The sequence below is a fragment of the Equus caballus genome, chromosome 1, assembly GCF_041296265.1.
Source record: "Equus caballus isolate H_3958 breed thoroughbred chromosome 1, TB-T2T, whole genome shotgun sequence".
NCBI lineage: Eukaryota > Metazoa > Chordata > Mammalia > Perissodactyla > Equidae > Equus > Equus caballus.
Window position 1 is genome coordinate 32,974,564 of NC_091684.1, and position 17,366 is coordinate 32,991,929.

The window sequence follows — 17,366 nt, forward strand, 5'->3', positions numbered from 1 at the left end:
TGGTGTGACTTGTTAATGTCTATTCCAAGAAAGACACCAGGATCAGTCTTGTTTCTGCCTTCCACGATTGGAACTGTTCGTGGAGATAACTGCATGGCCACATGGGTGGCACGTTTCTGGCTGTGCCTCTAACATGACTATCTTTTCCCCAACAGATTTTTTTTCCTTCCTCCTGAGCATTTTCCCTCCCCAGCTCCTTGCCCTTTGCAACTGTTAAACATTCTAATTTGTATCAAATACTTAAGTTTGTACAGAAGCCACCTGACTCTCTGTGGGTGGTTTAAGTTTTCATAGGTTGGTTTAGACAGAAATAGCCTGTTCCTAAAAAAGATGTTTTCTACTCCACACCCCTTGAACATTTTAATACATTTCTAAACGATATAATTGAATTGATTTTAAACAGAGTTTTCTACTAAGATTGTGACAAAGGGAAGCAGTTAGTTCAGGCAGAGGCCAGGCACTAAGGCACAGACAGATGTGGATGGGCCGCTGGGAGGATCCCAGAGCAGTCCCTGAATCCTAGTGTATTTTAAATTCGCTACAAACTCTGCCCTGGGGAGTCAGCAAACACATTCTTTCGCTGTGCAAATTGACAGTTTAAATTGGCAAACAAATGTCAGACTGGATGCAGAAGGGGTGGGAGGTGCCCAGCCTACCTGGTGAGGCTCAGAGGAGCTGAGACTCAGGGGGAAGCGGGGGGGGGGGGGGGGGGGGGGGGGGGGCGGGGGGGCGGGCGCTGCAAAGGGGAGTGGCAGAGACGGCTGGGGAGGAATGGTTCTGAGCAAGCACCCCCATCAGGAGCCAGAGGGCAGAGCCCAGGAGGTGATGGACAGGAGAGAGAGCGGCCAAGGTCTGCACTGAGCTGGGCGCAGACCCTGGCAGGCTTCTTGCCTCTGCTGGGAGAGCTCTGCAGCCCCAGCAGAGGGGCTGGGCCGAGGCTAGTAGATGGTCTGAACTGATGACATTAGACAAAGCAAACATGGCCGAGGCATGGCAAGTGCTCTGAGCTGGCCCCTGTTCTGTCTCCCTGTATTTCTGTGCTGAAGCATTGGCTCTCAGGTACGTAGCCAGGACAGGTGCTGGAATATTCTTCCCTGGCTGTCTTGGTTTGGAACACAGGGTATGCCCTGTGCTGTGGTGGCCCAGACGCAGGTGGGTAAGCTGGCTGCTGGGGCGGTTCAGGTGTGGCTGGTCTGAGCCTGCTGGGGCAGTCAGGACCCAAGAGTGGGAAAGCCACCCATGTGGTCTCTCACAGCAACCCAGGTTGCATCAGTTGGTGTCGCCTGTCAGCTGCCCCTGCCCCGTATTTTTCCTGCTGATAGCACAGCCACCCCAGGAAGAGAATATGAGTGGTTCCCCAATGAGTAGCTACTCAGTGATGTTTTTTGAGTTTCCCGTGTATCAAGAGACAGCCTGTAGGGGCCTGCCCAGTGGTGCAGTGGTTAAGTTTACGCGCTTCACTTTGTTGGCCCAGAGTTTATAGGTTCAGATCCTGGACACGGACCTACACCCTGCTTATCAGGCCATGCTGTGGCAGAGTCCCACATACAAAATAGAGGAAGATTGGCTCAGGTACAATGTTCCTCAAGCAAAAAGAAGAGGATTGGCAACAGATGTTATCTCAGGGCCAATCTTCCTCACCCAAAAAAGAGAGACTGCCTGTAAAATGGTCAAGGGGAGGTAGCCGCTATGGCTAGGATGGGAATGGAGCTTGCAGGTAAAGCTGAGGTTCTGCAGCAGGAGCTTTGAGACCCTCCCACCCAGCTGCAGGCCCAGCCTTGCCACCCCTGGCCCCATCCCCATCCTGACTGAGGCCGTGAGAGAGAGACTGCTGCTGCTCGAGGCCACAGGGAGGGGACAACCCATGACTTGTGGCGCTGTGGTGTCTAAGGACCTCTGAGCATTGATGGTCCTGGGTTCTAGTGCCCGTTCTGTCCCCGCACCTGTGGGAGGACAAGGGTGCTCTGACCAGTCCCCAGATCGCCCTGCATTCACTCATGCTTGTGAAGTGTCCCAGGGCAGAGGGAGGGACAGGTGAGTAGAAAGACAGGGGACACAGTGAGGCCTGAAGGGGGCTTGTGGCAGGGACAGCTGGAAGCTCCAGAGCCGTGCGCAGACCCTCCCTGCTGCGATGCTCTGGCAGCACTCCTGTGTGGTTGGTGGCTGCCCCCAGGTGGTGCACATCTCCCCAGGGACAGCGCAGGTTTCAGGCCACGAGCAAGCAGCGAGGCCCCATCCAGGTGGAGGTCAGTGCAGCGTTGCAGCCCTTGCCTCTGATCCCCCATCCTGCCCTGTTTGGACAGGCACCTGGCCCAGAACCCTTTCATCTGCGACTGTAACCTCAAGTGGCTGGCGGACTTCCTGCGCACCAACCCCATCGAGACGAGCGGGGCCCGCTGCGCCAGCCCCCGGCGCCTCGCCAACAAGCGCATCGCGCAGATCAAGAGCAAGAAGTTTCGGTGCTCAGGTAGCTGCTCCCCCGCCTGTCTGTCTGTCCACCTGCCTGTCTGTCTTCAGTCTGCTCAGGGACCCCGTGATGTTTCCTGGATGACTCCAACAAGGGTGTCTTAGGCCACTCTGGACCCACCTGGAGGGAGTCGGCCCCAGTTCTAGACTTGGGTCTGAGCAGTTGTTTTGTCCTAATCTCGTTTTCCCGAGACTGAGGGATGAGTAGGGCTTGCTGAAGGTCCCCAGGGAGGTCCTAGACTGGGACCCAGGTCCCTCTACGCCCAGGCCAGTTCTCTTTCTTGCTGCTGCTTTCAAGCCTTCCAGGACATTCATGGGGCCTGAGGACCCTCCTCAGGGAGATAGCCTCCTCTGGGCTCTGGGGCAGCAGAAACAGCATCTGGATGGGGACAGTGTGGGTCAGCTTCTGAGCCCGGATCCTGGTCAGGAGCCTGCAGCCTCCCTGCCCTGTCCCCATCCTGTGCCTTTGCAAGTGAGAGTGCCCAGGGTTTTGTGCTTCCTAAGAGGTTTAACTGATGATCGTCCCAGGCAGGGAACATCTGTGCTTGTAGCAAGGCCTTCTCCACCCAGGGGCTGGGCGGATGGGCTCTGGGGCCCTGATCTGGGACCCCAGCGTTGTCCCTGAGGTGCTTTCACCCCGGCAGTGGGGCGGGGGCCTGGGCTCTTCCCACAGGTCCTGGGCAGTCTCGGCATCATGCGTTTCTGCTTCTTTCCCCAGCCAAAGAGCAATACTTCATTCCAGGTAGGAGAGGGGACCAAGGCCAGCCTCAGTGGGATGGTGGCAGTGGGTGGGCAGGGGGCTGGGGCGGCGGGCTGCAGGGGCCTGGGAGACTCAAGGCTGCTTGGAGCCTTCCCAGGACCCCTCAGCTCCCCCACCCTTCCCTCCCACCGCAGGCACGGAGGATTACCAGCTGAACAGCGAATGCAACAGCGATGTGGTGTGTCCCCACAAGTGCCGCTGCGAGGCCAGCATGGTGGAGTGCTCCAGCCTGAAGCTCACCAAGCTCCCGGAGCGTGTCCCCCAGTCCACAGCCGAGCTGTGAGGGCCACCGCCCCTCCATGCCCCTCCCCTGCCCCCAGTTCCCACTAACCTTCCTGGGCCTTCTCTGGGTTTCCCTCTGATCTTGCTCCATTTAGGGACCATGGGAGACACCAGCATGGCAGCTGCTGGCTTTGGCAGGAAGCAGCTCCCCACCCCTGCAGCCCCTCTGCTTCTGACTCACAGCCCTACACGCCCTTGGAGCAGTCTCTGGCCCCCGGGCAGGTCACCAGGATGACGTGGTTCCATTAGATCAAGTTGAGGCTTAAGCCATCCTTTAACTATTACTTTTCTTTCCCTAAAAATATAAATTTGCGCACATATAAATGCACGTGTGTAAATACCTACACATATCTGTCACTTATGTATGTCAATTTTCATGGCATTTTTAGTGTTAAAAGTATCCCCACTCACCCCCTAGCCTTCCTTTGAAGTAGGATCAATTTACCCTTCCAGTTAAATTCTTCTGGGAGCACCCTTTGTTTCAGTCCCAAATATTCTCAGGTTGGAAGACGCTTTGATGTTTGTCATTGATGGCTGTGTACGTTCTCTTCATTGCCTCTTACAGACGATTAAACAACAATGAGATTTCCATTCTGGAGGCCACTGGGATGTTTAAAAAACTCAATCATCTGAAGAAAATGTGAGTTACCATTGGTGGGAAGGTTGCAGTTAGGACGCTGGCCCGGGAAGGAGAAGGAAAATACCGGATGTGGGGGAGCTCGCCTGGAGAGGCAGGGCCCCCGTGCATGGGGTGGGGTGCAGAAGAGGGCTCCTGAGCTCCATCCTCCTCCCATGCCTTGTCTCCCAGCAATCTGAGCAACAACAAGGTGTCGGAAATCGAAGACGGGGCCTTTGAGGGGGCGGCGTCCGTGAGCGAGCTGCACCTGACCGCCAACCAGCTGGAGTCCATCCGGAGTGGCATGTTCCGGGGCCTGGATGGCTTGAGGACCCTGTGAGTGTACGGGCCGGGGAGCAGAATGGGCGGCCAGACTGCGGTAGGCAAAAGCCAAGGCAGATGTGGGTGTCCGCATTAAAGGGAAAGGAGGAGAGAGAGTGAGAGACCCCCTCCCCCAGCTCCAGCTGGCAGGGTGGGTACAGCTGAGGACCCTAACTGCAGTGGGCCAAGTATCAGGTGTTAGTGACTGTGGTGAGGCCTGCTTTCTTGGTCCCCGGGGTGTGAGGCTGACGCCTGGTGAAGGGGTGGAGGGAGGTTCCCTTTCATTGCCCTGGGGTCAGGCTGCAGCAGCACCACACGTGTGTTCAGTTCAGGAGTGGCCAGCACTGCTGCAGGCAGGAGGGGCTGGATGGCCCCATGGAGGGGACATTGCAGAGGTGACTCAAGTGGGTGTAGATGGGGGAGCAGGGATAGCCCACCATCCCTGGGATTCTGGGATCCCATGCCCCAGAGCCCAGCCATAGCTAACCAGACTTTGGGACTCAGTAGGACCCTGGGGTCATCCACCCCACCCCCACCCCTGCGAAGGCTGCAGGGAACCCCCTCTCTGCTCAGGCAGCACCAGCTCTTCAGATGGGCATGTAGACCCTTAGGGTGTCCAAGAGCCAGTGCTGTCCAGTCGGACTTCCCACGGTGACAGAAATGTCCCATATCTGCACTGTCCAATCCGATAGCCTCACGTGGCTATGGTGTACTTGACCTGTGGCTAGTGCTACTGAGGCACTAAATTGTAGAATTCATTTTAATTAATTTAAATCTAAACAGCTACACATGGCTAGCAGCTACTCTGCTGGCAACACGGCTCTAGAAGCCACCTGCTTGGGTTTAGATCCCAGCCCTGTCCTGGGCTGCGCATTTGTCTTCCGAGCACGTATCATGGAATCTGTGTAAGGTCAATGAATGGGTGGAGGGATTCCCTGGGGATTTTTGTTTGTTTTACGGAAAGGGAATTTTGTTATTCGCTGTGTTTTGCAGCTTGCCTTTTTTCATTTGCGAATACAGCGTGGCCATCTTTCCAGGCTGTTCATATAGGGCTGCCTCCTTCTTCTTTACACCTGCCTAGGATTACTGTGAGCTATTCATCCACTTAGGTCCTTTCTGAGGAAGACTTGGACAGGGGCCGAGAGGGGAGGGGCTGGTGCTGGTCAGAGCCAGCAAGAGGGCACGAGTGACGGCGCAGGCACAGGAAGAGAGATGCCCGTCACCCTTCCACCATGCAGAAACAACTGTGTTAATTGTTGATCGAAACAGCTATCCTTCCAGTCTCTCATATATATACAGAGACTGGCACACACATAACATATGCTTGCATCCATACAGATATTTTTGAATGGAATCCTTTAATACATTTTATTTAGTAACCTGCTTTTTCTTTTAACACAATGTGAGCACTTTTACGTATTATTAAAATTTCTTTGATGACATCATTTTGAATGACTATATATTACATAATTATTGGAAATTTAGGCTATTTCTAATTTTTAAACAATACTGTGATTAATATCATTATTGTGAAATCCTGTGCCTGTCCAGGATTGTTCCCTTCTGATAAATTCCTAAGAGTAGACTTGCTGGGTGGAAGCATAAAGTGCTGAAAAGGATGTTACCAAACACACTTCTGGGTGGGTCCCAAATTGTCCTCCTGCCAGCCCATGTGGAAGTGCCCATTCACTCCCACTCTTGCTGAGCTTGGGCATTATTATTATTGTTATTGTTATTATTATATTTATTTATTTATTTATCTTTTGAGGAAGATTAGCCCTGAGCTAACATCTGCTGCCACTCCTCCTCTTTTTGCTGAGGAAGACTGGTCCTGAGCTAACATCCATGCCCATCTTCCTCTACTTTATATGTGGGATGCCCACCACAGCATGGCTTGCCAAGTGGTGCCATGTCCGCACCTGGGATCCGAAACTGTGAACCTCAGGCCACCGAAGTGGCACGTGCAAACTTAACTGCTGTGCCACCAGACCGGCCCCTATTATTATATTTTTAATTGTTTGGCAGGCAAAGATTCAATATTGCTTAAATGTCCTTGATTCCTAGTAAGTTTGCACATTTTTCATGAACGTTCATAAACCATTTTAATTTCTTTCACAAGCTGCCTATTCTGTGTCAGGCTTGGTTTTTGTTTTTGGTTGGGGAGGGGAATTGAGCCAGATTTTTGAGGGTGAACAGAGACTTTGCAGATATAAAAGAGGAAGAAGGTCATTCTAGAAGGAAGTCATGGGTGGGGAAGGCCATGGCGATGTGGCTGTGCAGCCTGCCTGAAGGACAGGGATGTTGAGGGTGTGTCGCCCTGTGTGGGGAGGGGACAGGTGCTGGGCTGGGGCTGAGTTGGCTCCCGTAGGTCACAGTAAAAAGTTTAAACGTGATTCTGTGGGCAATGTGGAGGCTGCTGTGGGCTTTACACGGGAGAGGGACATGACCGGGTTTAGGTTTTAGGAAAGTCTGTCGGGCATTGATGTGGAGTGTGGCCTGGAGGTGGGCAAGGCGCTGGGCATCCAAGGAGTGAAGGTGATGGTTGGCGTGGGGGCCGGGCAGGCAGGATGGAGAGGAGGGCGTCTCAGAGGCAGGAGGGCCTGGAGGGGGGCACAGGTGTGTACAAGTCTGGTGCTGTGGCTCCCCTCCCTGTGGCTCAAGGCCACGGGCACAGCGCAGGCAGACGGCTGCAGGGCACAGCATGGCTCTCCCCTCCTCTGCCCGCCCTCCCCAGGATGCTGAGGAACAATCGCATCAGCTGCATCCACAACGACAGCTTCACGGGCCTGCGCAACGTCCGACTCCTCTCGCTCTATGACAACCAGATTGCCACCATCTCCCCTGGAGCCTTCGACACCCTCCAGGCCCTCTCCACACTGTAAGTCCAGCCCTCAGAGGACAGGCAGGCCCGGGCCCCGACATCAGCCATCTGAACCCTGGGAACCCCCCCACCCCTCGCCATCCCAAGGGTACAGTCTTGTCGAGTGGTTACTTAAAAGGACTCACTTGGGGATGTCTGGGGCATCATGGTTTGCTGAGACGTGGGTCCTGCCATCTTAGAATGCTGCCTCTTGGTAGCTGTTGGGTGTCTGAGAAAGAGTGTTGGGTGGTTGTGTGGCCAGTACGTGGCGGGCGGGACAGGGCTTTGCGGGGACAACCCAGACAATTCGTGGTCACGCAGCCTGCCTCTTCCAGAAACCTTCTGGCCAACCCTTTCAACTGCAACTGCCAGCTGGCCTGGTTGGGCGACTGGCTGCGGAAGAGGAAGATCGTGACGGGGAACCCGCGGTGCCAGCAACCAGACTTCCTGCGGCAGATTCCCCTGCAGGACGTGGCCTTCCCTGACTTCAGGTGTGAGGAAGGTAACTCATGAGCCCCTGGGCGGTGGGGGAGAGGGCAGGCGGGCCAGGTCCGGGGGGTGGGGAGGGGGCGGGCAGCGCCTCTTGACCTGCCCTTTGGAGGGGTCCCGTGGGGAGGGGAGGCGCTGTAGAGGGGAGGGGCAAGGAGCAGGGAGACCCCTCTTAGTCCTCCACCTACCCCTCCATAGTGGTGTCTTTGTGTGTTTAGAAGAGCAATACTGTGCTTGTTATTAAGAAAAAAAAGGGAAAATATGGATAAAAGAAGGAAATAAACATTACCTATTAGCCCATCACTCAGAGAAAATCATAGTTCACGTTGTAGTGTGTTTTCTTCATATATGTACATTTAACCCAGAGATCCGCCTCCTGGCTGTTCCTAAGTGCTCCAGACTCCTGGAGTCACCCTGTGCATCATATGTAATGGGACCCTCTTGGGCCCCCATCCTCCATGGGGGAAAGCTTGGTCATTTCTTGTGCCAATGTTCCTGTTTCCTCTGAATTCTCAATCTCTCTTCTGTGGCCACTCCCTTCTTTCCCTACACGTGCAGAAGGTCACCCCATCTCTCATTTTCCCTCAGAGCATGACCCACACAAGGCAGCGGTTGAAGCAGATTTTTACTGAAGGTGACGGAGCAAAGCTGCATCTCGGCCCAGCCGGCCTTGATCTGAGCCCTGCTACAGGGGATTTCTCCCCACTGCCTACGGCTTCCAGCCCCCATCCCTGCTCCCTGGGCTCCTCCTACCTCGGCCCCCTCCTGCCCTCTCCAGTCTGCTTCCAGGGCCAGTTCAGCTCTCAGGCTGGCCCATCCAGGCCAGGGGAGGGTGGGACTGGGTGGGGACCTTCAGGTCCCCAGATAAGACTGTCAGGGTATTTTTCTAAACAAAATCAACGGATTTTCTAAGAGCAATTTTGCTTTCAATTTAAAAAGAAAAATTCCATGGGGCCAGCCCCGTGGCCAAGTTCACGCGCTCTGCTTCAGCGGCCCAGGGTTTCGCCGGTTCGGATCCTGGGTGCGGACATGGCACCGCTCATCAGGCCATGCTGAGGTGGTGTCCCACATGTCACAACCGGAGGCACTCACAACTAGAATATACAACTATGTACTGGGGGGATTTGGGGGGAAGAAGAAGAAGAAGAAGAAGGAAAAAAGAAGATTGGTAACAGATATTAGCTCAGGTGCCAATCTTTAAAAGAAAAAGAAAAAAGAAAAAGAAAAACTCCATACTATTCACATATATATTTTTATATCATTTTATATAATAGTAACTTGCTAGTCTTTTAAAAAAATTCTGGTTTTTTTAACCTAACTATATATTTTGGGCATAGTCGTATGCCGTTAAGTATCCTTCTAAAGCATTATTTTTTCCAAGGCACAGTTTCTTTTTATTTTTCTTATTATGAAGTGACGCATCATCATTTCTTTAAAAACAACCACCACAACAGACAATCCAGAAGGAGAATAAAAAGGTCACCATGTGAAGACCCTCCCGCTTCCCAACCCTGGGTGACTCCGGTCAACATTCCGCTGTGTGACCTTCCCCATCTTTGCTGTGCGTCTCTGTGCATGTGGGTGACACACGTGGACCTTGCAGCACCGCCTGTGCAAACCTTTTTAAGCTGATGGTCTGTTGTCTGGAGGACACCACGACGGACACAACCCGCGGTCTCCCGCTTGGCGTTTAGGGACTTCCAAAGTTCTGGTGTCATGACTCAGGCCATCAGGAACATCCTGGAAGATAACTCTCCACGCGTCTACGTGGTTTTCCCCTTAGAATGACTTCGTAGAAGTGAAAGGATGTGAATGTTTTAGAGATGTTGCTGCCAAGAGGCAGGAGAGTGTAGTGGTCAAGAGGGCAGGAGCCCGAGGCAGCTGGCTTGGATTCCAGTCCTGGTGCCACCTCTTCCAGCTGGGGGACCTCGGGCAGGTAGCTTAACCACTCCACCCTTAGCTTCCTCGTCTCTAGAGCAGGCTGATAGCACGTCCCCCAGAGAGAGATTTTGAGGACTCAGTTCATCCTTATCACACAGGCCTGCACGTGACTGCCCTCCATAACCGACAGTCACTGTCACCAGCTTCCTGGGGCTCTCAGCAACTGTGACCATGATGTTCTTATTGTCCCTCCTACACCCACTCAGAAGAAAGGAAGGCACACAGCCAGTGCTCAGTAACATTTATTGAATAAATGAGTGAATCAATGAAGGATATTGTGATAGATGAACTCAGATTCTGCCAGACCTGGGTGTAGACCCTGTGTTGCCTCTGACCAGCCTTCTGACCTGAGCAAATTATTAACTTCTCCAGATCTCAGTGAAATAGGAATCCAGGCATTCATTCATTCAGGGGATCTATTTTGAGGGCTCCTGCGTGCCAGGCCCTGCACTAGGAGCTGGGCTCCTGGAGTGAACAAAGAAGAGGAAGACACAAGTCTCTGTCCTCGTGGTGCTTGCATTCTAGGGGTGATAGTGGCACCCCTCACTGCATTGTCAGGGAGATTATGGGAGATACGGTGTCCGGCACATAGTGGGTCCTCAAGAAATGGTATGGCTGCCGTCCCCCTTCCCTGCTGTGCCTGGGTCCACCTTGGATCTGAGGCAGAAGAAAACCTCAAAATGGGTCCAGGGGGCTTTGCCCCTGGTGGGGAGGGGTGCAGCCAGGAAGAGACTGACTGGGGCATGAGGTAGGGTCAGAGAGGGGCTTCCGTTCTGAGGCGTCCCAGAGCGGGGCCCTGGCTTAGGAGGCCCTAAGAAGGCCTGTCCCCTCATGGACGTGGCTTCCTCCTTCCTCCCCAGGCCGAGAGGAGGGGGGCTGCCTGCCCCGCCCGCAGTGCCCCCAGGAATGTGCCTGCCTGGACACCGTGGTCCGATGCAGCAATAAGCACCTCCAGGCCCTGCCCAAGGGCATCCCCAAGAATGTCACCGAACTGTGAGTACCCCACAGCCTGGTGTCGGGAGGAGAAGGTGACCGAGAGCAGACATTAGGTGACTAGGGGCTTGGAGCTGGGGCTTCGCAGGGGACGCTGGTCTGAGAGGCTGTGAGCTTCTCCTTGACCTCCGTCTGCGGTCACCCGATGGCGCGGTCACCCATGGCGGGCACTTTATCCCTTTAAACTAAGCTCTGCCCTTAAAATAAGAAATAATGTTACTTTTTCTACTTCACATCATCTCACGAGCATTCCCCTCTGTCAAAAACTCTCTCACTAAAGCTATTTTTACTGGTTGCATAATATCCCATGACATAATCGACTGTGATCTGTATGACAAATCCTTCTTTGTTGGCTGTTTAAGTTGTTTCCAGTTTTTCACTATGGTAAATAGCATCAAAGTGGACATCCCTCTGGTGACACTGCTGGTCAAAGAGCAGGGGTAGTTAGGACTCCTGCGGCCTTTCGCCTGATGCCTTCCAAAAAAGCTTTTCCTTTGTGCTCCCACGGCCGCGTGTGAGATGGCCTTCTTGCCCCTACCCCCGCCCTTCAACACTGGGCGTCGTGCAGCTAAAATCTTTGTTGATTTGGCTTTGGTATCTGAGCTCGTGTCGGGGGGCGGGGGTGGACGTCAACGTGTCCGGCAGACAGACGGGTGGAGAGCTGGTCTTCTTTGACGGACACCTCCAGAGGGAAGGCTTGTCCTTCCTCCTGTCCCTGGATTGGTCCCTCCCGGCGGCCTCTGTACTGGAGCCTTTCTTCTCCCTGTGAGGAGTGCACGAGGTTTTCGTTTGTGTTTCTTTCGTTACCTGCAAGCCTGGCCATTTCTTCACAAGCACATCAACCACTGCAGTCCTTGTCCTGTGACTCACCTTCCCCGTCCCTTGCGTAGTTTTCTGTCGCAGTGTTAGTGTCCCCGTTTCCTCCTTGGTGCCTCCTCGCAACCCTGGGGGTCACGGGACGGGTGGGACAGCCTGCCTTCTTAGACTGAAGAGGCTGAAGTGCAGAGGCTGGGAAAACCACTTGACTTTTCTGAGCCTCAGTTTCCTCGGCTGTAAAATGGGGCTACTTGGGCATATTGACAAGGGCCACTGAGAGGATCAAATGCGAAGGGCGGGCAGCCCCTTTGAATGACACAGGTTGATGGTCAGGGGGAGTCAAGCCTGAGGTTGCTGCTCTCTGGACCCTTGAGGGGAGGGGGAGGCCGCCGTCGGTGGGTCCTGTGCGGGGAGCCCAGCAGGGGCTTCAGCTCCCGGCGCTTGGGTCGCTGCTTAGCAAGGATGGATGGCTGGTGGCGGTGGGGGGAGGGGCGGGCAGGTCGCATCTTGAAGCCCAAGCTCTACCCTGTAGACATGGGGAAACTTGAGACTCTTTGGGGAGATTCTTGCTGGGCTTGGCTTGAAGGACAATGACTAGGGTGGCAGTGTACGTAGTGGGTCTCAGAAGGGAGGCCAAGGTGGGGAGAAGGAGGCTGCTGCGGGAGCCCAGGCACGGGTGATGGTGCGCAGTCAGGGGTGATGCGAGAGCAGAACAGAAGCAAATGGGGACAGACCAGTGGGCAGGAGAAGCCAGCAGCTGTGGGACTGGCTGCCGAGGGAGGTGGAGAATCACGTCAGCGTCCTGAGCCTGGGTGGTTAGGAACATGGACTGTGATGCTGATAGAGTTGGAGGAAGCCGGTTTGGGTGTGAAAACACCAAGCTCAGGTTTGGAGATGTTTGGATCTGGGGCTTCCACAGGACTGGCCTCATGCACCTTCCCCGCGGGTAGAAAGGGGCCGTAGTAGCTGGTGAGGGGCCTGGCAGGGGTGCCTGGGAGGTGTGAACATGCAGACCCATCTGTTTGGCCAGAAGTGCAGAGCAGAGGGGGAAGGGCAGGGGGCCCGGGATTGAGCCCTGAGTAGTGCCCACAGACAGGGAGGAGGCCGAGAGGGTGAGACTGGGGGGCGGGAAGGAAGCCAAGAGAGGCTTCACGTCTCAGTGGCTTTTACCAAGTTCTTTGTATGGCATCTACCCAAACAGCCTAAGAAATTTACATGTTTTCTCCTCCCATAAGTGATTCCGGGCTGGCTGTGTGGTCTACATGTACCCAGCGCCAGGCACCGCCAGAGGCCGAGATGGTGGCACTAACTGCTTGTGTTCTCTCCTGTAGCTACCTGGATGGCAATCAGTTCACACTGGTTCCAGGACAGCTGTCCACCTTCAAGTACCTGCAGCTTGTGTGAGTATCCAGGCCACTTGAGGATCCCAGACCTGCCTCCGAGGACAGGAGGGCCATCAGCATCTAAATGTGGAGGGTCCCTACAGACCCCACTTCTGGCTGACTTTGTTTTTTTAATCTCACCCCTTCCCTCTGGGAGCATCCGTGCATAGAGCTGTTTTGCCACCTAGTGGCCATGCTTGGGAATTGCATTGTTCCAGGCTCCCTTGGGTTGGACCCTGTCTGCTTCTGCCCAGCCATCTCCCCAAGCCTCCCTCTTGGCTGGTGATTATTGTTAATGTGGGTCATCCTTGCAAAGGTGGGAGCCAGAGCAGAAGTACAGGGTGATGGAAAACAGTCCGCCCTTGGCCCCCAAGCCAAATATGAAATACGGCAGCTATGATGTACATCTATAACTAAGTTTTTCTTTAGGCTAACATCTGCTTTTTTGTTATTTCCACCTTTCACTCTTTCCGCCCCATGAAAATAGACAAGCCTGAGAATAAGTTCAGCTCCTCTGAGCCTTCCAGCCTAATTAACACCTCACTTCAATTGTCTTTATCTGCTCATTGGCCAGATTCTAACAAAAAGAAGTCCAGAGAACATTCCATCTTAGTTTTGCTTGAAGCAGTGCTACTCACAATTTGGTCTGTGGACCAGTGGCAGCCCGAGAACCGTCGGTAGTGGGTCGGCAATTAGATAAGGAACTTGCGCCAGAATGTAAATCATCCTACTGCCTCCTTCGTTGAGAACGTCTTGCTGTGACAAAAACGTTAGCTAAGCTAGCTGTGTGTTTCGTGTCATAGGTGACTGCATTTAGGCTCAGGTTCCTTGTTCAGACATCCAGTTCAAGGACTGGATATTTTGAGTCGCCTTGGCTTACAGAATTTTGAAGCTCCAGCTTTCTGTCTTTGCTGATGACCTAGCAAATGTGTTTCGACTGTGCCAGAGAGGGGCTGCGTAGTGATTTGGTGGCTGGTGACCGAGTGCCAAAGAGAGAGACAACCCTTCTTTGGTCTAATCTGAGGCAGCTCGGATAAACTTGAGGAGGAAAGGAGGGAAAGAGGGCTAACGTCGGGCCAGTTCTTACTGGAAACAGCCTGTCAGGGGTCAGGATACCACCCCCTCCTCATCACGAGGAGGGACCACACAGTGTACGGACTGTTCGTGAAGCACTCACATGTGTATCTCGGAACAATGAATGATTCTGAGTGAGACTGGTTGGAGGAAGTTTACTAAGAGAAAATGAAGGCAGGGCACGGGGTTTCCTTTTACGAACATTTGCTGAGCCAAGAGCTGCGTGAAGCGAGCAGATGTGAATGCCCATAAGCCCTGGTTCCTCCTCCCGAATGTCACGGTCTGGGGGACAGGCAGAAGGGAGAAGCGGGAGCATGTGACGTCGTGTGGAGTGTGAGTGCTCCAGCAGAGGAAAATGCAGATCAGGGCTGTGGCTCAAAGGTGGGCAAGTGATGAACTCAGGGTGCGGGGCTCGGGGAGAGCCAGAGTTCACCACATGGGCGGAGGGAACAGGATATCCAGGGGCAAATCCATGCAAGATGTGTGGGGAGTAATGAGGGAGAGGTGAGGCCAGACCCTGGAGGCCCTGGCAGGTGACCGGGCTAAAGGGTCTGGAGTTGGTGCTTTAGGTTTTTGGTGGGGAAGTGACCTGGTCAGATCTGTGTCATAGAGAGATTGCTCAGGTGCCCACCCCTGTGGAAGATGGATCGAAATGGGGCCAAGCTGTGGGTGAGAGATGAGGTGAGGGTTGGAGGCACAGTGTGAGGACAGAGATGACAGTGGCTTGACATAAGCAGAAGCTTAGGGGGAGGGGACAGATGTGACAGATGAACAGAGGTACAAGCCAGTGATGGATAAGACGAGGGATGGAGAGGGTATGTGGAGGTGGATATGAGTGGATAGGGCGGGGTTTCTAGGTTGTCGGAGTTGTTGACCAGGATGCGAGGTGCAGCACGGGGCACGGGGGTGGGAGAAAGCACAAGATCTGGAGGCAAGTTTCAGTGTCTGTGGGACATCAGGCCTGGGGGAAATTCATGAGAGAGGGCCGGCTGGGGCCACAGAGGAGGGCACCGTCAGCACACGATGGTGACAGAAGCAGGAGCATCCCCGAGAGCACCCAGAGTGGACTAAAGGAAGAGGAAGAGAGAGGTAGGGCCTTAGCGATCCCCATGCCTGAGGGTGGGTGAGAAAGAAGCACTTGCCCAGAGACGGAGGAGGCTCAGCTAGGGAGGAGGGGAGAGCGGGAAGACGTCAGGGGTCTGAGGAAAGATGGGGAGGTGAAAGGTTTGAGAAGAGGGCAGGATAGAGTAGAGGGCTGGGATGCTGCTAAACATCCTGCAAGGTGCAAGGCAGCCCCTCAAGAATCCCAAAGGATTGTAGGGAGGTCTAGTGAACCAGCCTGCATAGAGTGCTAGCAAGAGAGAAAGGAGAGCACCCACTAGATCTGGCAGTTGAGGCGGCCCGTGCCCTTGGTGGGAGCATGTCCATGTTGGAAGGGGGCGGGAACAAGGCTATACTTGCCTGGGGCAGGGGGTGAGGAAATGGAGATATGAAGCCTGGGGGACCTAGCGAGTTCAGGGAGCAGGGTAGAGGGCTGTAGCTAATTGTGAATCACGTGCCTCTCTCCACCCCTCCCCACACCCTTGGAGTGGCAGCTGGAGCCGCTGGCCCACCTGGCTGGGGGGTGGCCGTGGGCAGAGAGGGGGAGGTTGAGGAGCCGTAAGAGAGCCAGGGTTGAGTTATTTCTTTCTAAACGATGATGCTTTTGTCTTTTCCAGGGACCTGAGTAACAACAAGATCAGTTCCTTAAGCAATTCCTCCTTCACCAACATGAGCCAGCTGACCACTCTGTGAGTCCCAGGGCGGGGGAGGTGGGGGAGGCACGCGGCCGCTGCCACAGAGACTTTCCCCAAGCCTGGCGGTTGCTCGCAGCCTGCAGACTCCCTCACCCTCCAGGGAGTGTGGCAGGGCTGCCAGCTGAAGAGACTTGTAAAAACATTTTTTATTGTGAAATACAGCACATGTACGGAAAAGTGCAAAAAATATAAATGTCCAGTTTAATAAATAATCATAAAGCTAGCACATGTGTAAACACTTAAGGCAAAAAATAGAACACAGCTAGCACCCCAAAAGTCCCCCTATCCCTTCCTGGGCATTATTCCTCCCTCCCCCACCCTGAGGCAGTCCCCACCCTGACTTGTAAGATGAGATCTTGTTTGTAGTGTTGCCATCTCCATATGCATTTCTGCACAATGAAGTGTAATTGTGCCCATCTTTGAACCTTATATAAATTGAATCATACAGCATATATTCTTTTATTTGCCATTATGTGTGTGAGATCCACCCATCTTGTGTGAAGCTGTGGTCTGTTGATATTCACTGCCACATACTATTCCTTCTAGGAACAGGCCATACCTTCCTTATCCGTTCTACTCTCCATGGATATTTGGGTTGTTTCCAGTTTGGACTATTGTGGACAGTGACCCTCTGAACACTTTTATGCCCATATTCTAAGATATTTTACTGACTGCTTTAATTATTTTCCAAGTGACTGGCTGGAAAGTATTAACAAACATGGCTTATATATGTCTGGAGCTTAAGAGTGTATCTCATTCACCTTCTCCACACTTCATTTTACAGAAAATGTGCCAAGAACTTAAAATTTTCCATTAGGTTCTGCTGCAGTCCAACACTAGAGCCAGGACGGGGTCCTGACCCAGCCAGGCCTGCAGGAGCAGCATGCCGGCCCGAGGCCACGAAGTGCGGGTTCCAGTTTCTCACCTGCACTTATCTGCCCCAGGCTCTGCTAGTCAGCTGGTTCCTGTTCCAAAGTCTTCAGGAGCCTGGTGTGAACCTGCTGTGGTCTAGGGCAGTGGTTCTCAACCAGGGACCATTCTGCCCTCCAGGGGACATTTGGCAATGTCACAGCTGGAAAAGGGTGGGGCTAGCTACTGGCATCTCATGCGTAGAGGCCAGGGATGCTGCTCAACATCCTGCAAGGCACGAGGCAGCCCCTTAAGAAAGAATTGTCAGTAGTGCTGAGGCTGAGACATCCTGGTCTAAGCGACCCTGCAGCTGCGAGGGAAACAGAGCCTTTTCCTGTGACAGGAACGTCTTCTTTCTCTTATTACTTTAGCAATAGCTTTACTGAGGTGTAATTAACATATGATAAACTACACATACTTAACATGCACAATTTGATACATTTTGACTTGTGTTCACACCTGTGGAACCATCACCGCGATCAAGATAGTGACCACTTCCATCACCTGGCAGAAGTCTCCTCGTGCCCCTTGATAATCAACCCCACCCCGCCCCTCCCAGCACCCAGCCTCAGGCAAACACCAAGCTGCTTTCTATAGATGAGTTCACATTTTCTAGAGTTTTACGTAAACGGAATCATACAATAGCACCCCTTTTTGGTTT

General features: G+C 53.5%; 1 protein-coding gene across 2 annotated transcripts in view; it reads left to right on the forward strand.

The window, feature by feature from the left end:
- Nucleotides 1-17,366, forward strand: part of SLIT1 (slit guidance ligand 1) — a 182,494-nt gene that overhangs the window by 132,610 nt on the left and 32,518 nt on the right. For both annotated transcript variants that reach the window (XM_023641701.2, XM_070223435.1), the window contains exons 14-23: nucleotides 2,304-2,467; nucleotides 3,185-3,208; nucleotides 3,361-3,505; nucleotides 4,074-4,148; nucleotides 4,317-4,460; nucleotides 7,180-7,323; nucleotides 7,641-7,807; nucleotides 10,596-10,728; nucleotides 12,876-12,944; nucleotides 15,719-15,790. In XM_023641701.2, coding sequence (XP_023497469.2) covers nucleotides 2,304-2,467; nucleotides 3,185-3,208; nucleotides 3,361-3,505; nucleotides 4,074-4,148; nucleotides 4,317-4,460; nucleotides 7,180-7,323; nucleotides 7,641-7,807; nucleotides 10,596-10,728; nucleotides 12,876-12,944; nucleotides 15,719-15,790 — 1,137 coding nt within the window. The remainder of the gene's footprint in view (nucleotides 1-2,303; nucleotides 2,468-3,184; nucleotides 3,209-3,360; nucleotides 3,506-4,073; nucleotides 4,149-4,316; nucleotides 4,461-7,179; nucleotides 7,324-7,640; nucleotides 7,808-10,595; nucleotides 10,729-12,875; nucleotides 12,945-15,718; nucleotides 15,791-17,366) is intronic.